General features: G+C 50.0%; 2 protein-coding genes across 2 annotated transcripts; one reads left to right on the top strand and one right to left on the bottom strand.

Annotated features, from left to right (window-relative positions):
- Positions 1-1,412: 1,412 nt before the first annotated feature.
- Positions 1,413-19,019, bottom strand: KIF4A (kinesin family member 4A). The gene is made up of 31 exons (XM_040089992.1): positions 18,968-19,019; positions 18,600-18,729; positions 18,407-18,521; positions 17,504-17,694; positions 17,181-17,270; positions 16,418-16,584; positions 16,146-16,240; positions 15,844-15,963; positions 14,407-14,582; positions 13,886-13,947; positions 13,097-13,232; positions 12,490-12,548; positions 12,205-12,310; positions 11,499-11,561; positions 11,027-11,212; positions 10,538-10,641; positions 10,173-10,317; positions 9,606-9,716; positions 9,043-9,126; positions 8,343-8,456; positions 7,990-8,145; positions 7,315-7,409; positions 6,787-6,916; positions 5,946-6,116; positions 5,523-5,630; positions 5,260-5,337; positions 5,075-5,176; positions 4,252-4,401; positions 3,403-3,519; positions 2,625-2,747; positions 1,413-2,123 (listed from the first exon to the last, which is right to left on the bottom strand). Exons 2-31 carry the CDS (start codon positions 18,720-18,722, stop codon positions 1,938-1,940), a joined length of 3,663 nt encoding a protein of 1,220 aa, XP_039945926.1. The 5' UTR covers positions 18,723-18,729; positions 18,968-19,019; the 3' UTR covers positions 1,413-1,937.
- Positions 19,020-19,322: 303 nt separating this feature from the next.
- On the top strand, positions 19,323-22,133 carry PDZD11 (PDZ domain containing 11). The gene is made up of 6 exons (XM_040090094.2): positions 19,323-19,447; positions 19,568-19,651; positions 20,161-20,217; positions 20,471-20,569; positions 20,655-20,715; positions 21,399-22,133. The coding sequence occupies exons 1-6, from the start codon at positions 19,361-19,363 to the stop codon at positions 21,431-21,433; spliced, it is 423 nt and encodes a 140-aa protein (XP_039946028.1). The 5' UTR covers positions 19,323-19,360; the 3' UTR covers positions 21,434-22,133.
- Positions 22,134-23,728: the final 1,595 nt, after the last annotated feature.

The following is a 23,728-nucleotide window of genomic DNA, read 5'->3' as shown; positions in this document are numbered from 1 at the left end:
ATTACAAACCAAACTGTGCCAACCCATGACACAAATATATTATTCAAATACACATTTTATATATTTTATTTATATTTATGTGAATATACACATAAATATTAAAAAATAGATACATAATGCTGTTGGATGCTCTCTCACACATCCAGTTTAAAAATAATAATACATAGAAACACATTTCCACACACAATTGTGTTCCTGCCTACTGCTGGCAGGTACAAATTTGCATTTATTGGTTATAACCAATATAAAATTAATATAATATTATAAAGGAATTTAAAACAACAGAGAAGAGACAAAACTATTGAATGTTGTCTTGAATTATATATTGTTTGGAAGCTGTCTGGAATGATATATTATTTATTGTATAATTTACTACAAGGTGGGATCATTGGGGTGTGCTCTGCAGGACCAGGCGCTGCATCCACGATCCAGGTAGGTTCCATCCCACTCAGGATATTCCGTGGCTCTGGAGTTCCGTGGTTCCTGGAACTGCCCCAGTGCCAGCAGCCCCTGCTGTCCCCTCTGTCCTGCTCCGGGTGCCACCTCTGTCCCCGTCCCGCTGCCAGGGGATGCTCCCTCATCCCGCAGGACAAGCTCCCCCCAGCCCCTGGCGTTGTCCCTGAGCACAGATTCGGTGCCTTTGTGCTGTGCCCCGTTCTTCAGCACCAAAGTCCTGACTCAGGGTTGAGCCTAAAGGATGGGCTGCGGGATGGAGTGGCATTTGGGAAGGGATAATCTTCTGTTAGGCCATAAGCCCTCGAATATTCCAAGGTCATTTAAATCCCTTGGAAATATGTTACAGCTCTCAGGGCCTTTATAAACATGGAAAGCAGGGAGAGAACTGAAGTTCAAGGGTGGGGGAGGGATTTTGGAAAGGAATCCTTGCCTGTAAGGGTGGGGAGCCCCTGGCACTGGGTGCCCAGAGCTGTGGCTGCCCCATTCCTGAAAGTGTCCAAGGCCAGCTTGGATGCGGCTTGGAGCAACCTGGGAGAGTGGAAGTGGGTGATTCTTAAGGTCCCCTCCAACCCAAACGATCCTAGGATTCCGTAAGTTAGCAGAGCCCTCATCCAACAGATAAATAAAGAGGATTCTCATCTCAGGGAAACTACAGCCCAAATCCCCCATCCCTGCTCAATTCCCAGGGAAGGGCTGGCTCACCACCGTTGGCAGTAAAGGAAAAATGAGATTAAACAAAAATTACATTTATCACCTTTTCTTCCTGCTGAGCCTCATAACTTAGGGCTGAAGGCAGGGAAAAACAGCAGGACCTTGTTTGGGGTGTCTGGACAGACAGACCGGAGCAGATCCCAGTGGCAGCAACTCCTGGACTGGTTTTAAGACCAAATATAACTGCAGAGAGCCCAGGGGAGGCTGGGGGACATTGTGCACAATAATTCCAACTCCAAGCCAGATTTCTTGACTAAATCCTTTATTTCGACTACAAACTAGAGTTAAAATGCCTACATTATTCGCACAGGTCAAGTTTCTAAGTTCATTGAATAAGGACAGTCCAGCGGCCAAAAGGGCCAGAAAGCCAGACCAGTTCAGAGCTGCTGGTTTAGTACTTCAGCCAGGGCCTTCTCACTCCATGGATCTCCTAGGGCAGCTGGAAAAGTTCCTTCAGGCTCCATGGGAAGAGGCAGGAGCAGAGCTCCAGTGCAAAGGCAAAGTTCTTTTAAGATTACAGGTGAAACCGTACCCAGCATCCACAGCTCAACAGCAGGGAGCTGGGAACACCTCACCTGGAAAATTACCCCCATTTCACTCCAAGAATTACAGTCTAAGGATTCTTACTCTCCCCCTAGCCCCAACACACAAATATTTACAGAGACACGACCAGCAAGAAGCAGAGTTTGACTCCCACGCTGAGGGCAGGAGCATCCAACTCCCTCAAAAGTCACCAGGAATGCAGCCTAAAGGGATGGGAAAGCTCCAGGTCAGTTAAACTCCTCCTTGATGGGGGTGCACCCTGAGAAAAAGCTGATGCTGCTGCTCAGTATCCTCTTCTTCTTCTTCCCAAGGGGGTTCTGGTTCTCCTGGGACTCCTTGTCCCTCCTGAGCAGGGAGACAGCAGTGCTGGGAATCTTCAGGGGCACCTCCTGGTCTGTGATGTCCTGCAGGACCTGTGGGAAAGCAAGGGACAATCTTTGGAGTTACTCACTGCTGGAGTGACCCACCAGAGGCAGCAGGACACCAGTGCCAGGCCAACCTCAGGAGTTGCTTTTTTTACTCAAGTCAGGAAGAAGACATACTTCTTGACAAAATATCAAGATCCAGCAGGAAGAGACAGCAGTTGGAATAGAGGGCTCCCATGGGATAAGGGAATTTGTTTAGCTGAAGCGAACTGAGATGTGCCAGATGAGGGAGCACAACAGCTTAAAGTCACTTTGAACATGGACAGATGTGATTTTATCCTGCAAGCTCCTCACTCCCCCTCTTCTCCTTGCTGAAGGTGCTGCAGGAAAACGTGGCAAGCCTGTTGGCATCATTTCAGTGTGGAAACTTAGGAATTCAGCACACTCTAAACTTCCACACGAGCTGGCTGGAGCTGTGCAGAGTTTTCCAGCAGCAGCTTCTCCTCTGGGGTGATTTCCCTCCAAGATCCCTCATTCCCCTGGGAATACCTTTGAGGTTGGAGTGACACACACGGGCTGGAAGAAGCTGTCCTCTGCTTTCACGTCCGTGGGGTCTTCCAGCTTCAAGGACTCTTCCGAGTCCCTTTTGTTCTCCTCAGATATTGTGGTTTCCTGAGGGGCAGCAGAGGGTGAAGCTCTTGCAGAACATCCATCCCTCCCTTCCAGTCCCACCACAGCACCCTGCTCTCCAGCTGGGAAGTTTTCCACAGTACAGGATGCTGCAGCTCAGGCTAGGCCTCCATAAAATAAGCAATAATCGGAGCACTATGGGATGTCCCTGCTCCACACCTCTCAGATCCAAGAGCAAAATTCCCACTAGGAACATCCTCCTCAATGAACAGCAGTTTCTCATGGACCTTTCCTGCTGCTACAACCCCCTCCCCAAACAATCCCTTCCATTCTTAAAAGGAAATTCGGGAATGAATCAAGGCTTTTTGTTGTCTGAAGCCAAAGACGCAACTTTAATTTAACTGAGTTCAAAAGGAAAATTGAGATTATTTGTCCTCAGATTTTGTGGAGAAGTGGGAACATGAAAACCTCAGCTGTGAATCTCCAAATGTCTGTGCCGAAAGGCAGAGTCTGGTCCTGCAGTGGAAAATTGTCTTCAGTTACCAGAGAGGCACTAATGAGTGACATTCATCAAAACGCACGTGGCTCTGCCTGGACAGACTACTCTTGTGTGGGAATTATCCCTTCATCCAGCTTTGCACCTGCCCAGATCCAGGCCCTGCAGCCCCCGTGGCCCACCGGAGCCAGCAGCACTCACCAGGCCCTGGTCCCTGTTCCTGCACGTGGTGGCGATGCAGCTGCAGCCGTTGGTGCACGCCAGCTTCTGCCTCCTGCAGCCACACTGCCTGTTCCCACAGCGGCCCTTGCACGAGCACTGCGGAGGGAAGGGGGATCCAATGGCCAGGATGCTCCTGGAACGCTCCAGGTCCTGCCAGCTGTGGCATCTCAAGGACAGGGAAACCCCCAGGCTGCCCCTTGTTGCGTTTCGCTGCCAGTCCCACGCCCCAGAATAATTTTCTTCCTAATATCCAGGATAAAATCCTTCCACCTACAGATTCATCTTCAGGATCTACGGGATAAGCACCTTCAGTTATCCAGTGCCTGACTTGAGGCTAAGCCGAGGGATCCCAATTTCTGCGCCACACTTTCACGAAAAGAGGGAGTCCCCAGCCCAAAAGCCTCAGGAATTTTCTCAGCCACAGGCTGAAGCTCCAGCCTGACGCAGACAGATGGAAGCTGAGGCTCTATCACGACTGGAAACTTCCCAAAGGGAACAGGGATCCACAACCAGCCATCCTCCCTGGATGGCTCTGGCTGCTGTTGGGGCTGTTCCTGAAGCAGAGGCCAGCTCAGGCACGGGCAGCAGTGGCAGAACCAGGGAGAAGGTGACTTGGACAGGGAAAACCTGTCCAGGAAGGTGCTGCTGACTGCAGACAGCCTTTGCTGTGCCTGTGGGAAGGTCCCAAATACCCCCAGGCACCCAAACAACCCATTCCTGCCACTTTGAGAGCAGTGGGGACACCACACCTCACAGCTCCATACCCAACCCTTGGACACAGCAAGTGATTCCCTAACAGACACTGGATCAAGGGCAGCTGGATCTTACCCCCATGAGGTTTTTCCTAGCTCCTCTGCCTGCTTTCCCAGGAAGCCAGTCAGAATCCTCCAGTTCCTCAGGGCCAGAGAGCAGCTCCTCCACATCCACCTCGGGGCTGGGTGCTCGGGGCTTGGCCGTCGTCTGCCGGCGGCTCTTGGGCTGCAACACAGGAGCATGAGGGGTTAAGGCCACCAAAAATCACACAGATGCTATTTGATTAGCAATTATTGTATTTTAATAAGGTTTTATGAAGGTTTTCAGAGTCCCTGACAGTCAAGAAGGTTGTGGAGTGAGGTGGGGGGGGAGGAAAAGAACCAACTGGCAGGATTGAAAATTCAATCAATTTAAACTATTAATGACGAATCCTTGGAAGCCTGAGTTGTTGTCACATCACATGATAAAAACAAGGGTCACACTCCTGTCCAAAGAGGTCTAAATAATTTCTTCCTCCCAGCACAAAGATTTGGCTCCTTGCAAAGCAGCAAAGTTCGCTGTGACACATGTGCCTTGCTCCATAATTTAAAGACCAGGAAGGCTACAGAAAAACAATCTGGATTGTGAAGGAGGATACAGACTCACAACTACAATGATGAAACAGGTTTGGGGGGTTGTTTTCCTATTTTTTTTTTTTTTTTTAATCAAAAAACTAATGCAAGGTATTTGAGTCCTCTGGAAAGGACTGAAGGGGCCACTTCGATGAGCAGAACTTCAACGAGCAGAACAAGTGCCTGGTAAAAGCAGCTCAGGAGAAAAGAAAAAAATCACATTATCAACAGCCAAGAATAACTCTGGCAAAGAATTCCAGTGCAAGACAAACTGTGCAGCCTCTTACTTTGGGTGGAATGTAATCAAAAGAAGAGTCTGGGGACTCGGGTGTCCTCTGCTGGATGTGCCGGACCTTCTGGCCACTGGCAACTTGGAGGAGCAGCAGTTTCTGTCAAAAGGGACAAGAATTAGCGCTGCAAATTCCATCAAACCCAAATGCCTCCAGGCTCTGGTGTCCGTACAAGGCTCTACCTGTTTCAGAGTGTCATTTTCCCGGAGGAGTTCCTGGTTCTTCTCACAGATCTCCCTCATTTTTTCCAGCTCTTCCTCCTGTTTTGCAGGATGAGGAAATTTGTTTCATTGGAGATAAAAAAAGAGAAAAACTCCCAGGGTTATTCCAGCCTGCATAGCAACCACCCCATGCAGGCTTCTGCAAAGGGAACACACAATCCTTCTCCGAATTCCAGGTATCCCAAATGATCCCACCCTCCCACAGCCACATCCAGTCACCGCACCTGGAACCGGAGTCGCTCCTGCAGTTGTTTCTCCTGCTCGTTCAGGGAATCTTCCAATCTCTTCTCTGCTGCTTCCTTCTGCTGGAATTGGCTGAGCAGGTACAGAACCTAAAAGCAAGTTGGAATAAACAGGGGTGAATTCCTGAATGGAGCACCCGGCATCAAAGTCCAGGCTCAGGGAAATTTCCTGCCGCTTCCAGCACAATTCCACCCTGATCCATTGGAAAAGTGATCTTGTACTCAGGTGTGACCTCCTTATTTAAAGCAGGAGGAAAGTTACTGAATAAACACAGAGATTTCTTTGGTTTTCAATGAACAATCTGCAAAAATCCAACAAATTCAGCACCAGCTTCATTTCAGCACATCCCCCCTTTTGCCTTTCTCTCTGAGCAGACTCCAAGATTTCCAAGAGCTGTGATTCACCTTTTCCTGGTGTTGCTGTTCCTGCACCAAAATCTGATTTTGGAACTCTGTCTCCAGCTCTGCCATGTGGTTTCTTTCCTCCATCAGCACCTTCTGCATGTCAGAACAGCTGGCCTGGCTCTGCTCCAGGCTGCTCTGCAGTTTGCTCTCCTGCACTTTGGAGGAGACCAGCTGGAAAACAAGAGCAAGGGATGGCTTGGGACAGGGATTCCCTGCAACTTCCAGCCATCCCAGGAACTGGACCAGTCCTCAGCACCAAGGAAACCAGGAGAGATTCAGAGCCAGACACTTTGGAAGTGCAAACCAGGGAGCTGAGGGTCTTGTTCACAGTTCTGAATTCACGCCCCTTCCTGCAACACTCAGGAGTATTTTCCTTTTGGCCCTTTTCCTTTGATTTTCCAAGCACCAGGGAGCAACAAGTAATTCTGTCCTCCAGTTGCCGTTTCCCTGATCCCACAATACCCCAATTTCTCTTTTTCCCATCTCAACACCAATTCTGCTGCTCCCCCTGACCTCAGCCAGCACTGCCCTTGTTTCCCTGCTTGTTCAGGAAGTATTTTAGATACCTTTTCTTCTCTTCCACTTTTGAAATTTGCCCTTTTCCATGCAAACATTTAGCTGGCATCTCCAGACCCTCACCTATTCCACTTCCCTCTTCCCTGTTTTTCAAATTTCACTCCCTAATATAGATTACTGTAATCCAAACTTGGAGCAGGGAATAAACCTCATTCACTATAAGTGGGCTTTACTCAAATTCCTCTGGTAACTTCCTGCCATTTGTGGCTAAGCAGACTTACAGCCTCTATTTTCAGGGATAAAAGAGGAAAAATCCAGGGTTTACCTCTCCCAGGAGATACTTCAGAGCACATTTCGCCTCCAGGATGGTGGCAATGCTATCCCAGCGCTGCTTGGCCCGATCTCCATTGTCTGCATCCAGGAGTTTCTGCTGCAGATCTGCTATCTGGGCACTCCTGGGGAAGAATCCATGGATTTGGGGTTACAACACAGGAGAAAACCAGGGCTGGTTTCTGACTAATGCTACTGTTCCCAGAATATTAAGTAAAATATTATAAATTGAGATTTTTTTTCCTGCTCAGTAGAGCACCTGGAGCCTGCGTCGCTCCATTGGGGAGTTTTGCCTCCACTCCACATTCTCAAATGAAAGTGGAGGTTTTTACCCCCAGAGGTGGTGCCTGAGTATTTTCCCCACTTTTCAGAAAAAATTCCACCCAGGAAAACCTTTCCCTCATCATTTCCAGCATCAGTCTGTGTGTTTTACAACCTCTTCCGCCTCCCGGAGAGTTGGGATGGAAATGAGGGAAAAGCCAGAGGCGAGGCTGAGTGGATGAGCTTTGTGGCAGTGCCTTACCTGAGTTCCATCTCTGTTTGCAGGCTCTCAATCTGCTTGGAGATGGAGAGATCCGTGTCCGGAGCCTCCAGGTCGGACAGGCTGTACGTGCGCCTCTGGAATCACAGCACACGGATCCAGGGCGGGAACAGGGGAGGAAATCACACATTTAGAGATATTCCAGCTAGAAAAGCTTCCAGGGATGTCCCCACAGTTTCAGTTTCACTGCTCCTTCCCAAAAGCCTTTGCTAAGAGGAGCGAACCACTCGCATCCCTCAGAATCCTTCAGGCTGGAAAATCTCTCCCAGAGGATTGAGTCCAACCATTCCCCCAACAGTGACGGGTCACCCACGTCCCCGAGTGCCACATCCAGACGTTCTTTGGCCTCTTCCAGGGACGGTGATTCCACCTCTTCCCTGGGCAGCCTGTTCCAAAGCCTGACTGCCCTTTCAGGGTAAAAGAATTCCCAAATTCCACTCAGTAACAAATTCCTTCAGCACCTCTCGTCCCTGATGTGTCAGAGGACAAGAACATTAACCCTTTCTCCCAGAAAGGCAGCCAAGGGTAAGATCCATCCCCACCTTCTGAGGGAGCAGGAAGTACTCCTACTCAAGTAGGAGTGAGAATAATGAATCCAATAATGAATTGCCGAATAGCCAGAGGAACGGGGTGGGAAAAGGGGAATTTCCTTCTTACCCGGAGCTTTGGAGGGGGGTTTTCTCCAGCATCTTTCTTCTCTTTCAGCTGAAGGAGCTCCTTTGCCAGGATTTTCCTGTCCTCCAGCAGGTCTGCCAGGTGTCTTCGAGCTTCCTCAGTGCTGACAAGAACCTCGACTTCATTTGCAAGCCAGGTCTGGAAAAATAACCCCCAAAATCCAGTGGTTGAGCTCAAATCCAGGACTGAATCCTCTGTGAAGGCATTTCAGAGAAACTAACTAATCCCACTGCAATTCCCTGGTCCTCCTGCTGTGCTCCAGCCACCCAGGTCAGCAGCACCCACCCCAGATCCCAGTTTTCCCAGTGCTGGGATGCAAAAATGCTGTTACCCACTTTGACTCGTGCAGCAATTCCTTCCATGCCCCGATTTTGGGTCTCCTTCCGTTTATCCGCCACCTCTTTCCGCTTCTGCAGGGCATCCTTGAGGCGTTTGTTGGCGGCTGCTGCCTGCAAAAGATGCCACAAGGAGCTGAACAGGGACTGCAAATCATCTGCTGCAGCTGGAAAGGCCAGGGATTCCCAGCCCAGGAAAAACAGCGACAGCACAAGGTTAATAAATCTCAGGTTATCCTGGTTTAAACTCAAGGATTCCTGCCCTTGATTTATTCCCTGTGCTGCCATTTCTCCTTTAAAGAGAAGCTCCTTCTAGGCCTGAAGATAGAAGAAAAGCCCAAAATGAGGGGCTGAAGATGCCTTTCTTTTACAAAGACACCATGAAAGGATTTTGAACTGCAACCTTGTAGATCCACCACCCAAACTCATTTCCCACTTCCTACCTTGGGGATCTGCATGGATTTGGAACACAAAGTCATTTGGCCTTTAAGGAACAAATTTAACTGGGATCCCTCAAAGGCCCCAAGGCAGAAATGGGAATTTTTCCAGAGAGAAAAAAACTTTTACAGAGAGAAAAGCTTTTTGTTCAAGCCTCTAAGCTTCCTTTCAGAGGTTTCTGTGTATCCTATTCCTTCCTCCAGCCCCATTTGTCAGACTTTAGGGATTGGCTGGGAATTTCCAGGAGATGCTGGCTCCTCACCTCCTCTGTTTTGCGCCGGAGGACATTGGCCTGTTTCTGGAAATCCCTTTCCAGCTTGAGGAGCTCGTATTGTCTCTTACGGTCCTGCAAGGAAAACCAGCTGGAAAAGTCACATTTTCCACGACAAAGGAAAGGATGCAGCCCCAAAATTCCAGCCTGAGCATCCCAAGGCACTGAGGGGCAGGAATTGCTGTGACACCAAACTCCAGGTGTCTGCCGGCCATTGCACACTCAGCCACAAGCACCCAGATTTTATTAACCTGCAGATCCAACTTTCCTTTGGAAGTTTAAAAGCCTGCCATGCTGAGGGCCCAACCCTACATCTTTAAATCTTTTTCAAATATTTACTATTTTTGTTTCCTGCTTTAGAGCAGAGTCACAGCTGTGGCAAGAGCTTGAAGATCTCCAGCCACAAACAACTCCAAGTTGTGAAAAGTGGCGGCCACACGAGCCAAGCTTCTCTTCAAAGCATTCCCAAAGCTCTTCTCAGATGCTTCCCAGTTAAAGAAACCTTGGAGCAGCCCTTTGGAAGGAGCAACAGTGTGAGTGGCTTGTTTGCTCACCTTTTCCTTCAGCTGGATCACTTCCTTGTCCTTCTGCTGCTTCCACTGCCTGAATTTCTCAGTGTCTTCTTTCATCTGACGCATCAGCTGCACCCTTTGCTGCTTCATTTCCTGAAAAATACCAGTGGCCGGAAGATTTATCCGGGACTTACATCCTCAAGAGCTTCAACCTCCATTTCCCCTGTGCCTGCCAGGTGTGGGGAGTGGAAGGTGGGAAATCTTACTGTGCTTCCTCTCAGGACACTCTCCGAGTGCTAAAAAACAGGGAATTTTTTTAGGCATAAAGGGAAGACCAACACAGGTACAGTTTAGGGAAACCAAAGAGGAATCAAATGACTTGACTGAGGCAATACATTAGAAATGCCAGAAGATACTTTGGACTTATCGTCCTCCCAAATCTCAGTAGTCGCCTGCCTATTGTGGTCATGTAGCCAAAGGAATCTTGCCAGGAACTGCTATTTTCTATCTGACTAAACAGAAAGTGGATCCCTGCCTGGGATTTCTGGGATTCCTGCCTGGGAGCTGCTTTGCCCACACTGGCTCAGGTCAGAGGTGCCTGCTGGTTACCGTGATCTCCTGGTTCAGTTTGGACACCGTGCGCTCTGTGGATTCCTTCAGCTTCAAGAGCTTGGATTGCTCATTCAGCTTCTTCTTGAGCTCATTAATTTGTGCTTCCAGCTCCTGGAGCCTCTTCCTGCGCCGCTCACTCAGCCTGGAAAGAAACAACAACAAATCCTCTCCAGCTTCAGAGACACCTCATGAAGAACATCGCCTCTGTCACATTTGCTGCTGCTGCTTCTCTGCAGCTCCTGGCACATTAAAGGGACACTTTTACATCAAAAAAGAGCTTTTACAGATCACGGAACTGCAAGACATTGGATTTTTGGACACATTAACAATGCCCAGAGCTGCAGGCAGAGCCCTCTTCTTACTTGGCCTGGTTGATGTCCTTCTTTGCCATCTGCAGAGCAAGGATCAGTTCCTCCTTTTCCTTTTGCAAACTGCTGACCTCCAATTCCAGATCCTTGATATTGGTCTAGGAAGGACAAGGATAGATCTCCAAATAAAAAACCTTGGAGAGACACCCTGAAGCAAAGCTTTAAGGCAGAGAAACCTCGACAAACCCCATTCCTTTGTGGCAGGCTGCTAAAGCCCCTTATCTGAGAGCAGCGTGAGCGTCACAGCGGCTGGCCCAGCACACTCTGGAGCTTTGGTGGGCACAGAGTTGCTGGGACCACGTCCTGACTGAATCATTTCACAGATGGGAGATCCCAGCACAGCCAGGAAAACTGCCCAAGGAAGCAGGGACCCCAGCTTAAGGAACAGACCCAAATCAGAACAGGCTCCTGAGGACAGATCTGCCTTTTCTCCCCAGCAAGAATTGGGGAAAACAAACTGACCAAGGAGGATTTCAGCTTTACCTGGTACTGGGACTGAATGGGCCCCAGCTGAATATCATTTTGAGACATTTTTTTGGCCAGGGCCTCTTTCAAAGTCAGGGCTTTGTTGAGCTCCAGCAGCTCCCGGGAGAGTTGTGCCTGGCGCAGGGCGTGTTGGGCGCTGAAGTTGTTGGAGGCTCTCTTGGACTCCTGGCCCAGTTCTGCTTCCTGCAGGAGACACAGCCTTGAGGAGAGGCCACTCCAGAGCTCCTGGATTACAGGAACTCTGCTTCTACAGAGCACTTCAAATCCATTCTCACATAAAAAAAAATCACATATGCAGAAATGAGAACAGGTTCTTGACATTGAACACATTGAGTTTAAAACAGCACAGACAAGAGCGATGGTTTATCAAGCATTTGGGTTGGAAAATTAGCAGGAGGGAGCAGATAAGAGTGATGAGGAGATCAATCCATGCCCCAGTGAGGTGTGCACTGCTAAGCCCCTCACTTACACCCGGAGAACCCTGTCCAGATTTTGGCAGCTCTGCAGCGGCTTCTGTGGTGGCGTTTTCACTCTGGTGGACAGAGAGAAAAAAATTTGGGTGGAAAGGGAAACACAAAGTAAAATGAAGGAAATAACAGTCTGTTGGCATATTATGGCAAAACACAACGTGACTCTCCTCTGGCCAGAACCTCTCTGGAAAGAGGAGACCATCATCCTCCTCCTCGAGGAGTGTGAGCAAACTCCTCCTTGTCTAGTTGGAAAAGCCATTCCTTGAAATCCTCCCTGAATTCCAGCAGAGAGAACAGGAAGGGGAGGAGGAGAGAACAGAGGGATGTCCAGTAAGGGAGAACTGAAATCCCTCCATTAGACAAAAGCCTGGAAAGCTTCTATTTAACAATTTCAGGTTCCCGCAATTCGCATTGTCCATAAAAATCACCAAGTTTAGAACACTCCATACAATCTGGGGACGGTAAATCCATGCCCAGCTCCAGTATCAGGTTTTTTCATGTAGCCTCCTCTTTCTCCCCCACACAGGAGCAGCACGAGTGGCCTTTCTGCAGCATTAAAGCACAACAGGATGGTTTTGAAGTCCATCTCAAGAGCCATTTCACACTTTTAATTCCTGGGCTCCTTGAGAGGGAAGCTGTTGGAGTGGAATCCCAGATTTCCTGAGTAAGTTGACACAGATCCCTTCTCCCTGAGTTCAGCCTTACCTGCAGCTCAGCCAGCACCTGCTGCAGGTTCCGGATAACCTCCACGTTTTCCTTTAATTCCTCATCTTCCACAGTCTCCACCAGCTTCTGCAGATCCAGCTTGCACCTGGAAATATGGGAACAAGTCCATGGCAAATTTGTGCCAAGGAAGAACAACTTTCCCCACTCAGCCTCTGAATGAATTCTGGATGAACAAACCCCCAGCTGACGGGAACCAGTTTATCCCACTGAAAACATTGAATTCCCAAGGACATTATCCCGGGAGAAGGGTGTAGGGACACTTACACAGCGTGGTGCTGGAGCTGCTCTAGTTTTGCATTTATCTTCTCATTTTCTTGCTCTGTCTAAGAGGAATCAGAATTATACTGATTTGTAGAAGATTAAGAAGCCAGAAATCTGCTTATTAATTAATAAACATTATTAATAGCATTAATTTTAAAAATTAAATGAATTAATAAGCATTAATAAGATTAATAAGCAATTAATAAAGGATTAATTTGCAGCAAAATATCGGCAGTGTGAAAATCAAAGCACTGAAAGATCTCTCGTGGTCAGGGCCACCAGTCTGGATTTCACAGCCCTTTTTCAGGGCCAGACGCTGCAGGAAATAGCAAAAAAGCAGGGTGGGGAAGGGAGAGCACAATTGTGCAAGTGCTAATTAAAATACTAAAATAAAATACTTAAAGCATTAAAAAGATGAAAGATTCAGGTCTCTTTTTTCCCCACCAGGAGGCTAAAAGCCAACAGATTCTGGCAGGCTTTTGGTTCTGACTGATTTGGAATCAATGTGAAAGGAACATTTGAGAGAGATTCTCAGTGTGTCACAAATACAGGAGCTGCTGTTGGTTCAACTGCCAGCCATTTAGAGCTCTCCTGGGATAACTGAACTCACCAGGATGATCCTCTCCAGCATCTGTGCTGTTTGCCCAGCGGCCTCACTCAGGCCCTGGCTCAGCTTCTGGTTCTCCTCCTGCAGGGATTGGTTCTTCTCCATCAGGGATTGGAGGCTCTCTGAGGGGGCCAAACCACTGCAACAGCAAGGAACAGATGGGTGTGAGTTTGGGCTTTGGGACAGCACAGAAGTCACCTCTAAAATCATTATTATTATTCCCTAAATAATTCACAGTAAAGAGCCCAGAATGGTTTTGAAAAGAAGGATCTCAAAGCTAATCCAGCCCCACCACCCCTACCATGGGCAGGGACACCTTCCAAAGACCAGGCTGCACCAGGTTCTGTCCAAGCCTTGGACACTTCCAGAATGCAGGAAAGCCCTCCAAGCAGCGGTTGTGAGCTCCATGTACCTGCTTTTGAAACATCCCCAGAACAAGACAACTGCACAATCCAACTCTGTCCCAGATTTTGTGCTTTTAAGGATAACGGAGGTGGAGCTGCCCTACATTTAGGGGTAGAGGGGTAAGGAGAACAGGAATGGAGGGGTCTCAGAGACACGAATTTATTTAGGAGGTGTTTCCTGGTTCCTCTTTTGCTTTCTGCAACAGATTTTTGCCATCGTGAGGTGTTTGCTACAAAACTAAACGTCCCAGGGAATTCCAGCAAGGATGACAAAAAGCAACCAATTTCTCCCCTCACTCCACAGCATTGCCCAGAGCTAAGGAGAACCAGAGACTTCTCTGGAGTATGATAAATACACACACATTGGACATTAAATAACAAATCTTACTTGAGAGCCACGGGCAGGGTACCTCCGTGGGCCTGGAGCAACAACACCTGGAGCTGCTGGACCTACAAAGACAAATAATTACTGCTTGTAAATGTAGCAGCTCCATGGATCCCCCCTGACTCCTCTCCTCCATAATTCCCCTTCTACCACATTTCAAGTCATTTACTCCTCAAGTAAAAGGTTCTTCATTTCCCTCCAGGATCAGGCCAGGGAAAACTCTTCCCTTTCCCACCCTGCTGGGCAGACAGGAGGTGTCAGGAAGGCACCAAAACCATCTCTATTTCTAATTGTGCCTGTAGCTCACCAGGCAACGGCCTGTTGGGTGGAAGGGAAATTTAAACCACACCAGCATCACCACTTTTCTATGGCTACAGCAAAACTCCAAAGAAACATCCGTGCGTCCCTTTGCCAGCCACCTCCAGAGACGGAACAACGCGCGTTAGGGACGTTCTCCAATTTTTTGGTGAGGTTGTGCCTTCCCTTGGGGTTTTTCAAGCTCAGAACCTGAGCTCCCCCAGTACCTGCTGCTTCAGGTGGTGCAGCTCAGCTGCCTGGGGGTCCACGTTGACAATGGGCTTGTTTTTGATCTTCCTGGCCCTGTCAGCGTAGCGCAGCGTGTTCAGGGTCTCCTCCAGGTTGGAATCCGCTGGGCTCACGCAGGCGATCATCAGCGTGTGGCTGTTCCCACCCAGGGAGTCTGGGGAGGAAAAGAAACCATGTCAAAGCTGGCAGAGCAACAATGGCAGTGAAACATCATCCTTCAAGTGTTCCAGCCCCAAAACCCAGGTTAAAACAGCTGGATTATGGTGCCACTCATTACTTTTCTCCTCTGCCCGCTTAGTTCTGTATTAAAATGGGTTTTTGAAAGCCAAAGTCAGGCTTTGAAACCAAAGATCTCACCCCAGAAGTCCCAGTTGTTGCCCTAATAAATAATTTCTTTAAGCCATGTCTGGCCTGGTTCTTTCAGGTTTGCCCCTCCCTTCTCCCCCCCAGTAACAGGACCTCCATGAACATCCAGAATTTTCTCCAATTTAAGGAATTATTGGCTAGGAACAGCTACCAAATTGCATAGAACTTCATCCTTTGTCTTTATACAAATTGGTTCCTTAAAGATACTGATGAGAAAAAACAAAAAAAAACCCAAAAAACCCCAAACAAACAAACAACAAACAAAAAACCCAAACAACCCAAAACAAAACAAACAAAAAAAAACCAAAACCCCCAAAACAAACAAAAACCCCAAACAAACAATAAAAAAACAAACAACAACAACAACAACCAAAAAAAAAAAAAAAAAACCAAAAAAAAAAAAAAAAACCCACACACACAACAAAACCCAAACAAAAAAAAAACACACCAAAAAAACCCCAACAAAACCCACATCCATCCCAATCCAGGTTTTAATGAAGCACTTTCAGACATGGAAAGTACTGAAGAGCTTTTGCACAAAATCATGTAATTACCATAAAAATCCCAATAACTTCATTACTAAAGCTGTGCCCAAGTTAAAGGGTAACTTAAATAAAATATACTGAAAGACAAATTCCACCCACTGCAAAATAAAGTCCAAATATTCAGCCTAAGAAAACAAATCACAGGGGAGGCACGGACAGCTGGAGCTTCATTCTGGCTGTGACATCGCCCAGGGAGTTGCTATAATTAAGGTTCAACAACAGAGCTCTGCTCCCAGATTTCTCCTCTTCCTTCTCCCCACCAAAAATATGCCCTGAATTTGTCTTGTTTCCTCCTGTCACACAAAGTGCAGGAGAGCAGGGCTTGTTTTGGGTTCATCTCACTGCATTTGCAACCTAAACCAAGAGCCCAGGATAAACAAACAAGTCCCTGTGCAGCAGCAGCTCTGGTCTGTGGGGCTTTTTTTTTTTTTTTTTTTTTTTCTTCCTGCTTTGTTATTTAAAAACCACCTGTAAGTTTAGCCTTTTGTCATTGTCTTCTCTCACCTTGCAGCAGCCTGGTCAGCTTAGAGTCTCTGTAGGGGACAAACCCTCCCTTTTTATTCTCATCTCCCAGAGCGCTGATGACATTCCCCAGGCACAGGAGGCCTCTGTTGATGTTGATTCCTGAAGACAAAGCTCAGAGTGAGCAAAGACACCTCAACAGCTCCAAACTCCTCATTTCCTGCCCTTAGCAAAACTCTGACAAGGTTAAATAAAGCAGATTAAAGGGTTCAAGAAGTGCTTTGCTCTTTTATTAACTCCCGAGTGAGAAGAAACCCAAACTCCACCAGTCCCAGCCCACAGACCTTCTTTGAGCCTGTCTCCCTCAGCCTTGGTCTTCTTTTGTCTCTCAGAGCCAGCAAGATCCACCAGGTGCAGCTTGCAGTGAAAACTGCAGTTCCTAGGGCAGAAAGAAACTGTTTCACTCTCCCAGGTAAACTTCCAGGTGGAAAAGGAGCAGACCAGGAGCTGAAAATTCAGGGAGCCAAAACCTGAACTGCCATGAGAAGCAGAACTCAGGACCAGGATGAGGAAATTTTGGAAAAGTAACTCTCATCAGCTGCACAATGACACTCACTTGTCATTTTTCTTCTTCTGATCAATGCAGATGGTGAAGATGGCATGGGATCTGGAGGACTGGGAATTCATGGCTGTGGATCCCACAGTTCTGGAGTTGTTCCCCTGCTCCAGGCAGGACACGGTCTCTTGGGCACAGGTGACATTTCTTTCCGTCAACCCCACAATCTGTAGCCAGGAAGGAAACATTGTTTTTCCTCTGCTTCCTTTTCCTCCTACGCGGGATCAGAAAAAATCTCCCCGCACCTCAGACTGTGCCAGGCCATTCCCAAGAATCAGTGTCACCTCCAGCCAGGGGGCCTGGCATGGCAACTCCCAGGAAAAACTGGTTCTGAATCTCACTTCAGGAACATGGAATCACATAACGTGTTCCTAAACACCCCTCAAGTTCCTCTGCCTGCTCCAGAGCCAGCTGGGCTCTGGGATGGAGAGAGAGCTCCTCAGGGCTCCAGGGAGAAATCCATGGATATCCCGGGCCAAGCTGGGAGCTGAGAGCTGTGCCAGTCTCAGGAAGGGGTTTGTGTGAACAAAGGACTAGAGAGGCAGCTCCCAGGGACGCAAACCAGAGGGGGAATGAGCAGGAAGGACCGGATGTGCCCCTTGGCAAGCTGTGCTTTCCCTGAGGATCCATCCCCCTGGATCTCCCTGTGCTGCCCCCAACACACGGATGAGCCCTGTGCTACTGCTTTAGGGATGACAGAAAATTCCACATAAACCCCTCCAGCCCCCAGCCCCCTCCTGCTCCCACAGCCAGCAGGGCAGACCTTGATGCCTTCCTTGGGGTCCTCCCGGATGCTGATCTGGGAACGTTCCCGGGAGGAGCACAGCAGGTCCAGGATGTCCTCGTTGTAGATCTGGAAGTAGCTCAGAGTTACCAGCCAGAGAAAGGGAGAGTTATGCTGAAATCAGGGCTAATCTGGCATCATATTTTACTCATTACACCTTTAGGGAAAGACACCTTGGACCAGAAAGGAGTGAAAAGACCTCCCAGAATCTTAGGGGTTGATTTAATCAATAGCTGTCGCCTGAAGGAGGTGACCCCAAGGCTCCCTTTATTCCTAACTTGATAAAAAAACCAAGCTTTTACCTCCAGATAAGAAACTTTGAGGATGAAATCCCAATCCTGCCTTTGCTGTTTCTCCTCAAAGAGCAACTTGATGACCCTGGGGATGACCCCCACACTGGGCTCGTACTCCTGGTTAGCAGTGTAGGTGCCTCCCATGGAATAGGTTTTCCCTGACCCGGTCTGTCCGTAGGCCAAGACAGTGGCATTGTATCCTGGGGGAACAAAGGGCACCCGGATGAGTCACGTGGGGACGGAAAGCTGCATTTTCAAAAGCCAGTCTTCCAGAAAATCATCAGCTTTACACCAGCTTTAAGCACAGATCACAGTCAGGAACATTGAGTGGGGGGGAAAAGAAAGGCAATGAAAACTCGGTAAAGCACAGATAAAATTATTATTTCAGTTTTTTTTCAAGACTGGATGTTTTTTTAGAGCTAAACAGAAACACAGCACAAATTCTCTGCCATCTCAGCTCCACTGCAGCATCCTGGAACAGGATATTTATCAATTCATTGTGTTATGATTAAGGAAGGAGAGGGACTTTTTATGAGGGCCTGGAGTGACAGGACAAGGGGGAATGGCTTCCCACTGCCAGAGGAATATTGGGAAAGAATTGTTCCCTGGGAGGCCCTGGCAGAGAGTGCCCAGAGAAGCTGCAGCTGCCCCTGGCTCCCTGGAAGCGTCCGAGGCCAGGCTGGATAGGACTTGGAGCGACCTGGGGCAGTGGAAGGTGTCCCTGCCCATGGCAGGGGTGGCACTGGATGAGCTTTAAGCTCCCTTCCGACCCAAACTCTTTTGGTATTCCATGAAAACTGCCTCACACGGGCAATCTCGGGAACCAGGCGGCCTGAGAGAACACACCCCTCCCCCCCCCCCCTCGTTTCGTGGAGAGGAACGGGCTCCAAAAGGACAAGACCCGGGACAAACCTTTGAAGATTCCTCGGACCAGAGGCGATACGGCCGTGTTGAAAACCTCCTCCTGTTCCACGGACGGGTCGAACACGTAGTCGTAGGTGAAGGCCTTGTCGTTACCAACCACGACCTGCGGAGGAGAGGCACGGGGTAGCGCTAGTAACGGCGCCCGGCCTGCGGGACCCCCAGGAGCCCCCCCGAGCCTTACCTGCGGCTCCCCGGGCACGAAGGACAGGCACATCTGGCAGCCCTCGCCGGCCTCCTTGGGCACCAGCGGCCTGCAGCGCAGCGCCACGCGCACCGGGATGCCCTTCTCGTCCTCCCGCATCATCGCCAACCTGCGGGACACGAGCGCCATGAGGGGGGCCGGGACACGGGAGCGGGGATGGAGCAGGAACCGCTGCGGCCCTGCCCAGGACGGGGGTGGAGCGGGCGCGAAGAAGCCCTGCCGGGGCTCTGGGGTGGAGTAGGTACGGAGCGGAAGCCCTGGGCCGGGTGTGGGGTCGAGTGTGGGGCCGGAGCGGGGACGGCCCGGCCAGGCCCTGCCCGGTGTTGCGGGGCGGCCGCGGGACTGACCTGGAACCGCCGCCGTCCGTTCCAATGGCGGCTTCGCAACGGCCGCGCTTCAAACTCGACCGCGCGCCGCCACGGCCAATCACCGAGCGGGGAGCCGGGCGGGGCGGAGTCGTGACCAATCACGGGGCTGGACGTCAGCCAGAGGCGGAGACTCAGCCAATCGCAGGGCTCTGCAGCAGGCGGGGGCGGGGTCATGCTGGAGCGGCTCGAGGGGCGAGGCGGGACCCACGGCGCGCGGGCGCGCCGAGCGGGGAGGCGGGGCGAGCGGACGGGAGTCGGCCAATCGCCTCGCGGTGCGTCAGGTGGGAGGGCGGGTCTCGGGGCTGGATTCGGCCAATCGCCGCGCGGTGCGTTGCGCTCGGGGCGCGTCCCGGGCGGGTGCGGAGCGGCAGCATGGAGGGCCGGGTGCCCTACGACGACTTCCCGGTGGTTTTCCTGCCGCCCTACGAGAGCCCGCCCGCCTGGGTCCCGCCGCACGAGGTCAGCCCGGGACGGGGGCGGGAAGCGGGGGGAGGACAGCCCGGGGACGGCGGCCGCGGGGCCTTGCCGGGCGGCGCAGCCCGGCCCGGCCCCGGCTGAGGCGCCGCTTGTCCCCCGCAGCGCGTCTATCACCCCGACTACAACAACGAGCTCACGCAGTTCCTGCCCCGCACCATCGTGCTCAAGAAGCCGCCCGGGGCTCAGGTGAGGCGGGCGACGCTGGCCCGGCCCTGCTTGGGCTCGGTGTCGCGTTGCAGGACGCGGTTCCCGGAGCGTTTCCTGGAAAAAAGAAAAAAAAAAAAAAAAAAAAAAAAAAAAAAAAAAAAAAAGAGGCGCTGGGATTGCGATATTCCCGAGTGGCAGCATGCTGGCACAGGGAAGTGCTGTGAGAGGAGTGGGGAGGGAAGGTTCCAGGTTCCAGGGCGGTGGGCAAGGGGAGGGGTTGTTCCCGATGTGGTTATCTTGGGATGTGACGCTGCTGGAGGGTGGGAGCGGGGGCCCCTCAGGTGTTCCCTGTGGCAGGAATTAGGAGAGAGTGCCTGGTGCTGCTGCCTGGCTGAGCAGCGCAGCAGCCACGCCTTGGATGCATCCGGGAGACAGAGCAGGGAGGAGTGTTCTGGGGAATTCAGGGAGAAGTCTTGGGAAAGGGAAAGAGAACATTCCCAAGGGAAGGGTCCTGGTGACTGCATTTCCCCGCTGCTTTTTTCCCACAGCTGGGCTTCAACATCCGGGGAGGAAAAGCCTCGCAGCTGGGAATCTTCATCTCCAAGGTGTGTCCGTCCTTGGGCCATTCCCGGCCGGATCCTGCCTGTGGGGCTGGGAGCAGCTGAGCCGGCCGGGTGTGCAGGGAGGCTCTGGCTGCCTCACACCCCCTGAGCTCGGGGCTGGGATTTGCCACAAAGTCCTCAGAACATCCTGCACCACTCCCTGATCTCTTCCCAGCCCCTGGAATTGCTCCCCGGGGCAGTGTGGGAGGCGAGCTGTGCGAGATCCACTGCTGCCATCCCTGCTCTGCCTTCCCAGGTGATTCCCGACTCGGATGCTCACAGGGCCGGGCTGCAGGAGGGGGATCAGGTGCTCTCAGTGAACGATGTGGATTTCCAGGACATTGAGCACAGCAAGGTAAGCACTGAGATGGGGTATCCACCTCCTTCCAGGCTCTCAGCCCAGCACAGAGCCCATGGAATGCTCCTTCCTTGTTTTCCAGGCCGTGGAGATCCTGAAGACGGCGCGGGAGATCACGATGCGCGTCCGCTACTTCCCCTACAGTAAGTGCCCAGTCCTGGAATGCTCCTTGGGAAGCAAACTTCCATAAATCCCTGCCCATTCCGCCCAAGTTCAGCAGCCCAGGGTCGCTGACTCTTGATTTGGGATCAGGCACCTCATCAGGATAATGGGACCTGGCCTTATCTGCCCACGTAGGAAAACCCGGAGAGCAGGAAGTTGGGATGGCTAGGGAATGGAAAAGTTAATTTGGAGCTCGTAAATTTAAGCTAATTGTCCTTGAATCACATGGGAATGAGCTCTGGCACGAGTGCCGATGGTGGTTATCCCTCCCTAAGGATGTTAGAACTGTGGGTGCAGGGAAGGACTGGGTTCACTCCCAGTTTTCGCTTCAGCACCCATAAAGTTCCAAGATTTTAGGGATTTAAAAAAGGGAGATGCCAAGCCTAACAAGGATTCTTTGTAAAATGGAAAGTGGCCATGAAGAACAGAAAAAAGAAAAAAAGGAGTAGGGGAGGACGGGGTTTCAAATTAAATTACTGGGATTTTTATGGCAGTTACATAAATGATTTTGTTCTAAATGCCCTAGAATCACTTGAAATGGCTGGTGGAGGTACGCTTTTAAAGCCAGAGGGTCTCAAACACTGCCTCCGCTTGGGAATGTGTATTTTCCTGAACATTTTGGGTAATTCCCCCTGGCCATCCTCTCCTTGTCCTTCCCTCCCAGACTACCAGCGGCAGAAGGAACGGACGGTTCACTAACAGGGAGCTTCGTCCTGCCAAAACATCTCCACTCCTTTTTCCCAACGTCTGAGATGACTCCTCACGTTTCAGCTTTCACTGGAGGCACCACTGTCCTGCACAGGATCAGCTCTTTCCCACGTGGGGAGATGCCAGGGGGCTCATTTGGCTGGAAGATGGATGGGGATTGAGGCTGTGCTCGTGGGAATGGGTGTTGGGAAAAGCTGGGTGTGAAGTGGGTCCTGGGGGGCAGCTGCTCCATCAGGATCCAGATTTTAGCGAGACTTGAATGAGTTCTGTGCTTGCTCTGGATCCCTTGATCCTGGATCCCTAGTTGTTGAGCATTCCTGAGCAGAGCACGGGCATTGTCCTCCAGGAAATTAAGCTGTTCCACTCTCTTGTGCTATGGAATTCTTTCCTTCTCTCTCCCACCTCTGCATTGATGGGTTTGCTGGGAGCTCCAGGAGTAAAATCCAGCCCCAGTCCGTGCACAGCTCTGGCTGTTTTGTTGATAAAACCCCCACAATATAGGGCTGGGATGTTTGGAAATGTTAATTACTAAGGAAATGTGTTAATTATCAGCAAATCCAGGGGCAAATGCCTGGTGGGATCACATTTTAATGGCTTCAGGACAGCCCTGGCTCTAGCCGTCTCTTCCTTGTGGTGTTTCCCACTTTTTTTTCTGTAAAAACAATCAATAAATCAAGTACAGCAGCCCAAATTCAGCTTATCCTCACTCAGGAAGTCTGTGTGGAGGTTGGGATGTACCCACCATGGGCACCATTCCAAGGAAACGCTGGTTCAAGGCTCAGCTCCAGTCACCTTTGCAGCCAGCAGGAGAAAAATCGGGAGCTGCAGCTGTTTCAGGGGCTTTTTCCACTGGCTCTGCTGGAAATCAGCCCCTGAATAACCTGGAGTGTGTTCCTGCCCTGCTGGGAAGGAGCAAGGCAGGATTTTGGCTGTGGTGGCACCAGCACAGCTCCAGGAGCAGGGCAGGACACTGAGCCAGGCTAGGAGTTAGGAAAGGATACTGGAAAAGAGGTTTTCACTCAGAATTTAAAAAATAGCTTTTCCACCAGGGGGATGAACATCCTGGAAACCCCTGCAACACCTTGGGAAAGGGGAAGGAGACCTCTTGTATCACCTCTCTGGTCTCACACTGGTTTCCCACAATCTCCCGGTTCCATAGGGAAAGAGGAGCTCTCTCCATAGGAGCTGCAGATACAATCTCAGCGTTGAATTTGTCCCTCCTGCTTCAGAGCATTCCCTGGCAGGAGCTCCAGGAAGGTCTCCCCAGCCCTGGGCAGTTCTCCCAGGGAATGACTCAGGTGTTTTCCTGCTGACCTGGCTGACAGGAAAGAGTGGATTCTTTCCCAAGGCACATTCATGTCTTGCGTATGTTAATTAGCAAAGCATTAAGGCCACCAGAGTCCATTTCCTCCTCCAGAACTCGAGCATTTACTGATTCCTGGTGGGAAAACATCAGCTCCAGCAACACTGGGTTTTTTTAGTTTAGTCCTAAAATCAACTGACAAAACTGAGATGAGAGGCACAAATTTATAAAATCATGGAATGGTTTGGGTGGTATGGACCTATCATGGCTTTAATTCATTAACTGGGTGGAAACACCAATTAATGTAGTGGTTTAACTAAATTCTGGCTACCAAATTTAGTGTAGTGGTCCTAGTGTTTATTCTCTTTTCATGGGAGAAAGATTAGGGGAAAAACAAAGCTCAAGCTTAAAAATAAACAAATAGTTTTATTAACACAGACTAAAAGAATGGGAAAAAGAAAGTTAGGAAAAAAACCACTAAAAACAGAATGAAACTCCAAAAACACTCTTCTCTCCCCTTACAAACTTAACTTTCCTACAAAACCACATGAGGAGAGAAGTCAGTTTCACCATCTGACAATAGTCTTTCATCAATTCTTTAGGGGAAGAGTTTCTCTTAGAGTCATGGATCCATCCCACTGACAACCTAGAGCAGTTCTCTTGTGGGTTTTAAACTCACAAAAACAACCACCTGGAGAAACCTGCCTTTGTGACCGCTCCCATTAGCAGATTCCCAAGTTGCTTATGGGTCATGGGTCTTAGACTATTGCAAACTAGGGTGTCACTTTTTAAGGATGAATAACTCTAAAGCAAAGGATTCTTCACCTCAAGGTACAGAGATATCTTCTCACTTCTTCACTGGCACAGAGGGCTTCTCATCTCTATCTCTGTTCAAGCATCTTATGGGATTAATATCACTCAGTCCATCACAAACACCTTTGCTCAAATCCACACACAAAACAATCATCTCCATAAATGCATAT

The sequence above is a fragment of the Hirundo rustica genome, chromosome Z (assembly GCF_015227805.2).
Source record: "Hirundo rustica isolate bHirRus1 chromosome Z, bHirRus1.pri.v3, whole genome shotgun sequence".
NCBI classification, from domain to species: domain Eukaryota; kingdom Metazoa; phylum Chordata; class Aves; order Passeriformes; family Hirundinidae; genus Hirundo; species Hirundo rustica.
This window is presented reverse-complemented; position numbering and strand designations above follow the sequence as displayed.

Bases quoted from the DNA above. Each gene is read 5' to 3' on its own strand.
- KIF4A (XM_040089992.1), bottom strand. From the start codon at position 18,722: ATGATGCGGGAGGACGAGAAGGGCATCCCGGTGCGCGTGGCGCTGCGC. The intron at 13,948-14,406 runs GTACTGGGGGAG...TTGTCTTTGTAG, and splicing joins TGCACCACCTGAAGCAGCAG to GTCCAGCAGCTCCAGGTGTT. The intron at 13,233-13,885 runs GTAAGATTTGTT...TTGCTGTTGCAG, and splicing joins ACCCTGCCCGTGGCTCTCAA to TGGTTTGGCCCCCTCAGAGA.
- PDZD11 (XM_040090094.2), top strand. From the start codon at position 19,361: ATGGAGGGCCGGGTGCCCTACGACGACTTCCCGGTGGTTTTCCTGCCG. The intron at 20,570-20,654 runs GTAAGCACTGAG...CTTGTTTTCCAG, and splicing joins AGGACATTGAGCACAGCAAG to GCCGTGGAGATCCTGAAGAC. The intron at 20,716-21,398 runs GTAAGTGCCCAG...CTTCCCTCCCAG, and splicing joins CGTCCGCTACTTCCCCTACA to ACTACCAGCGGCAGAAGGAA.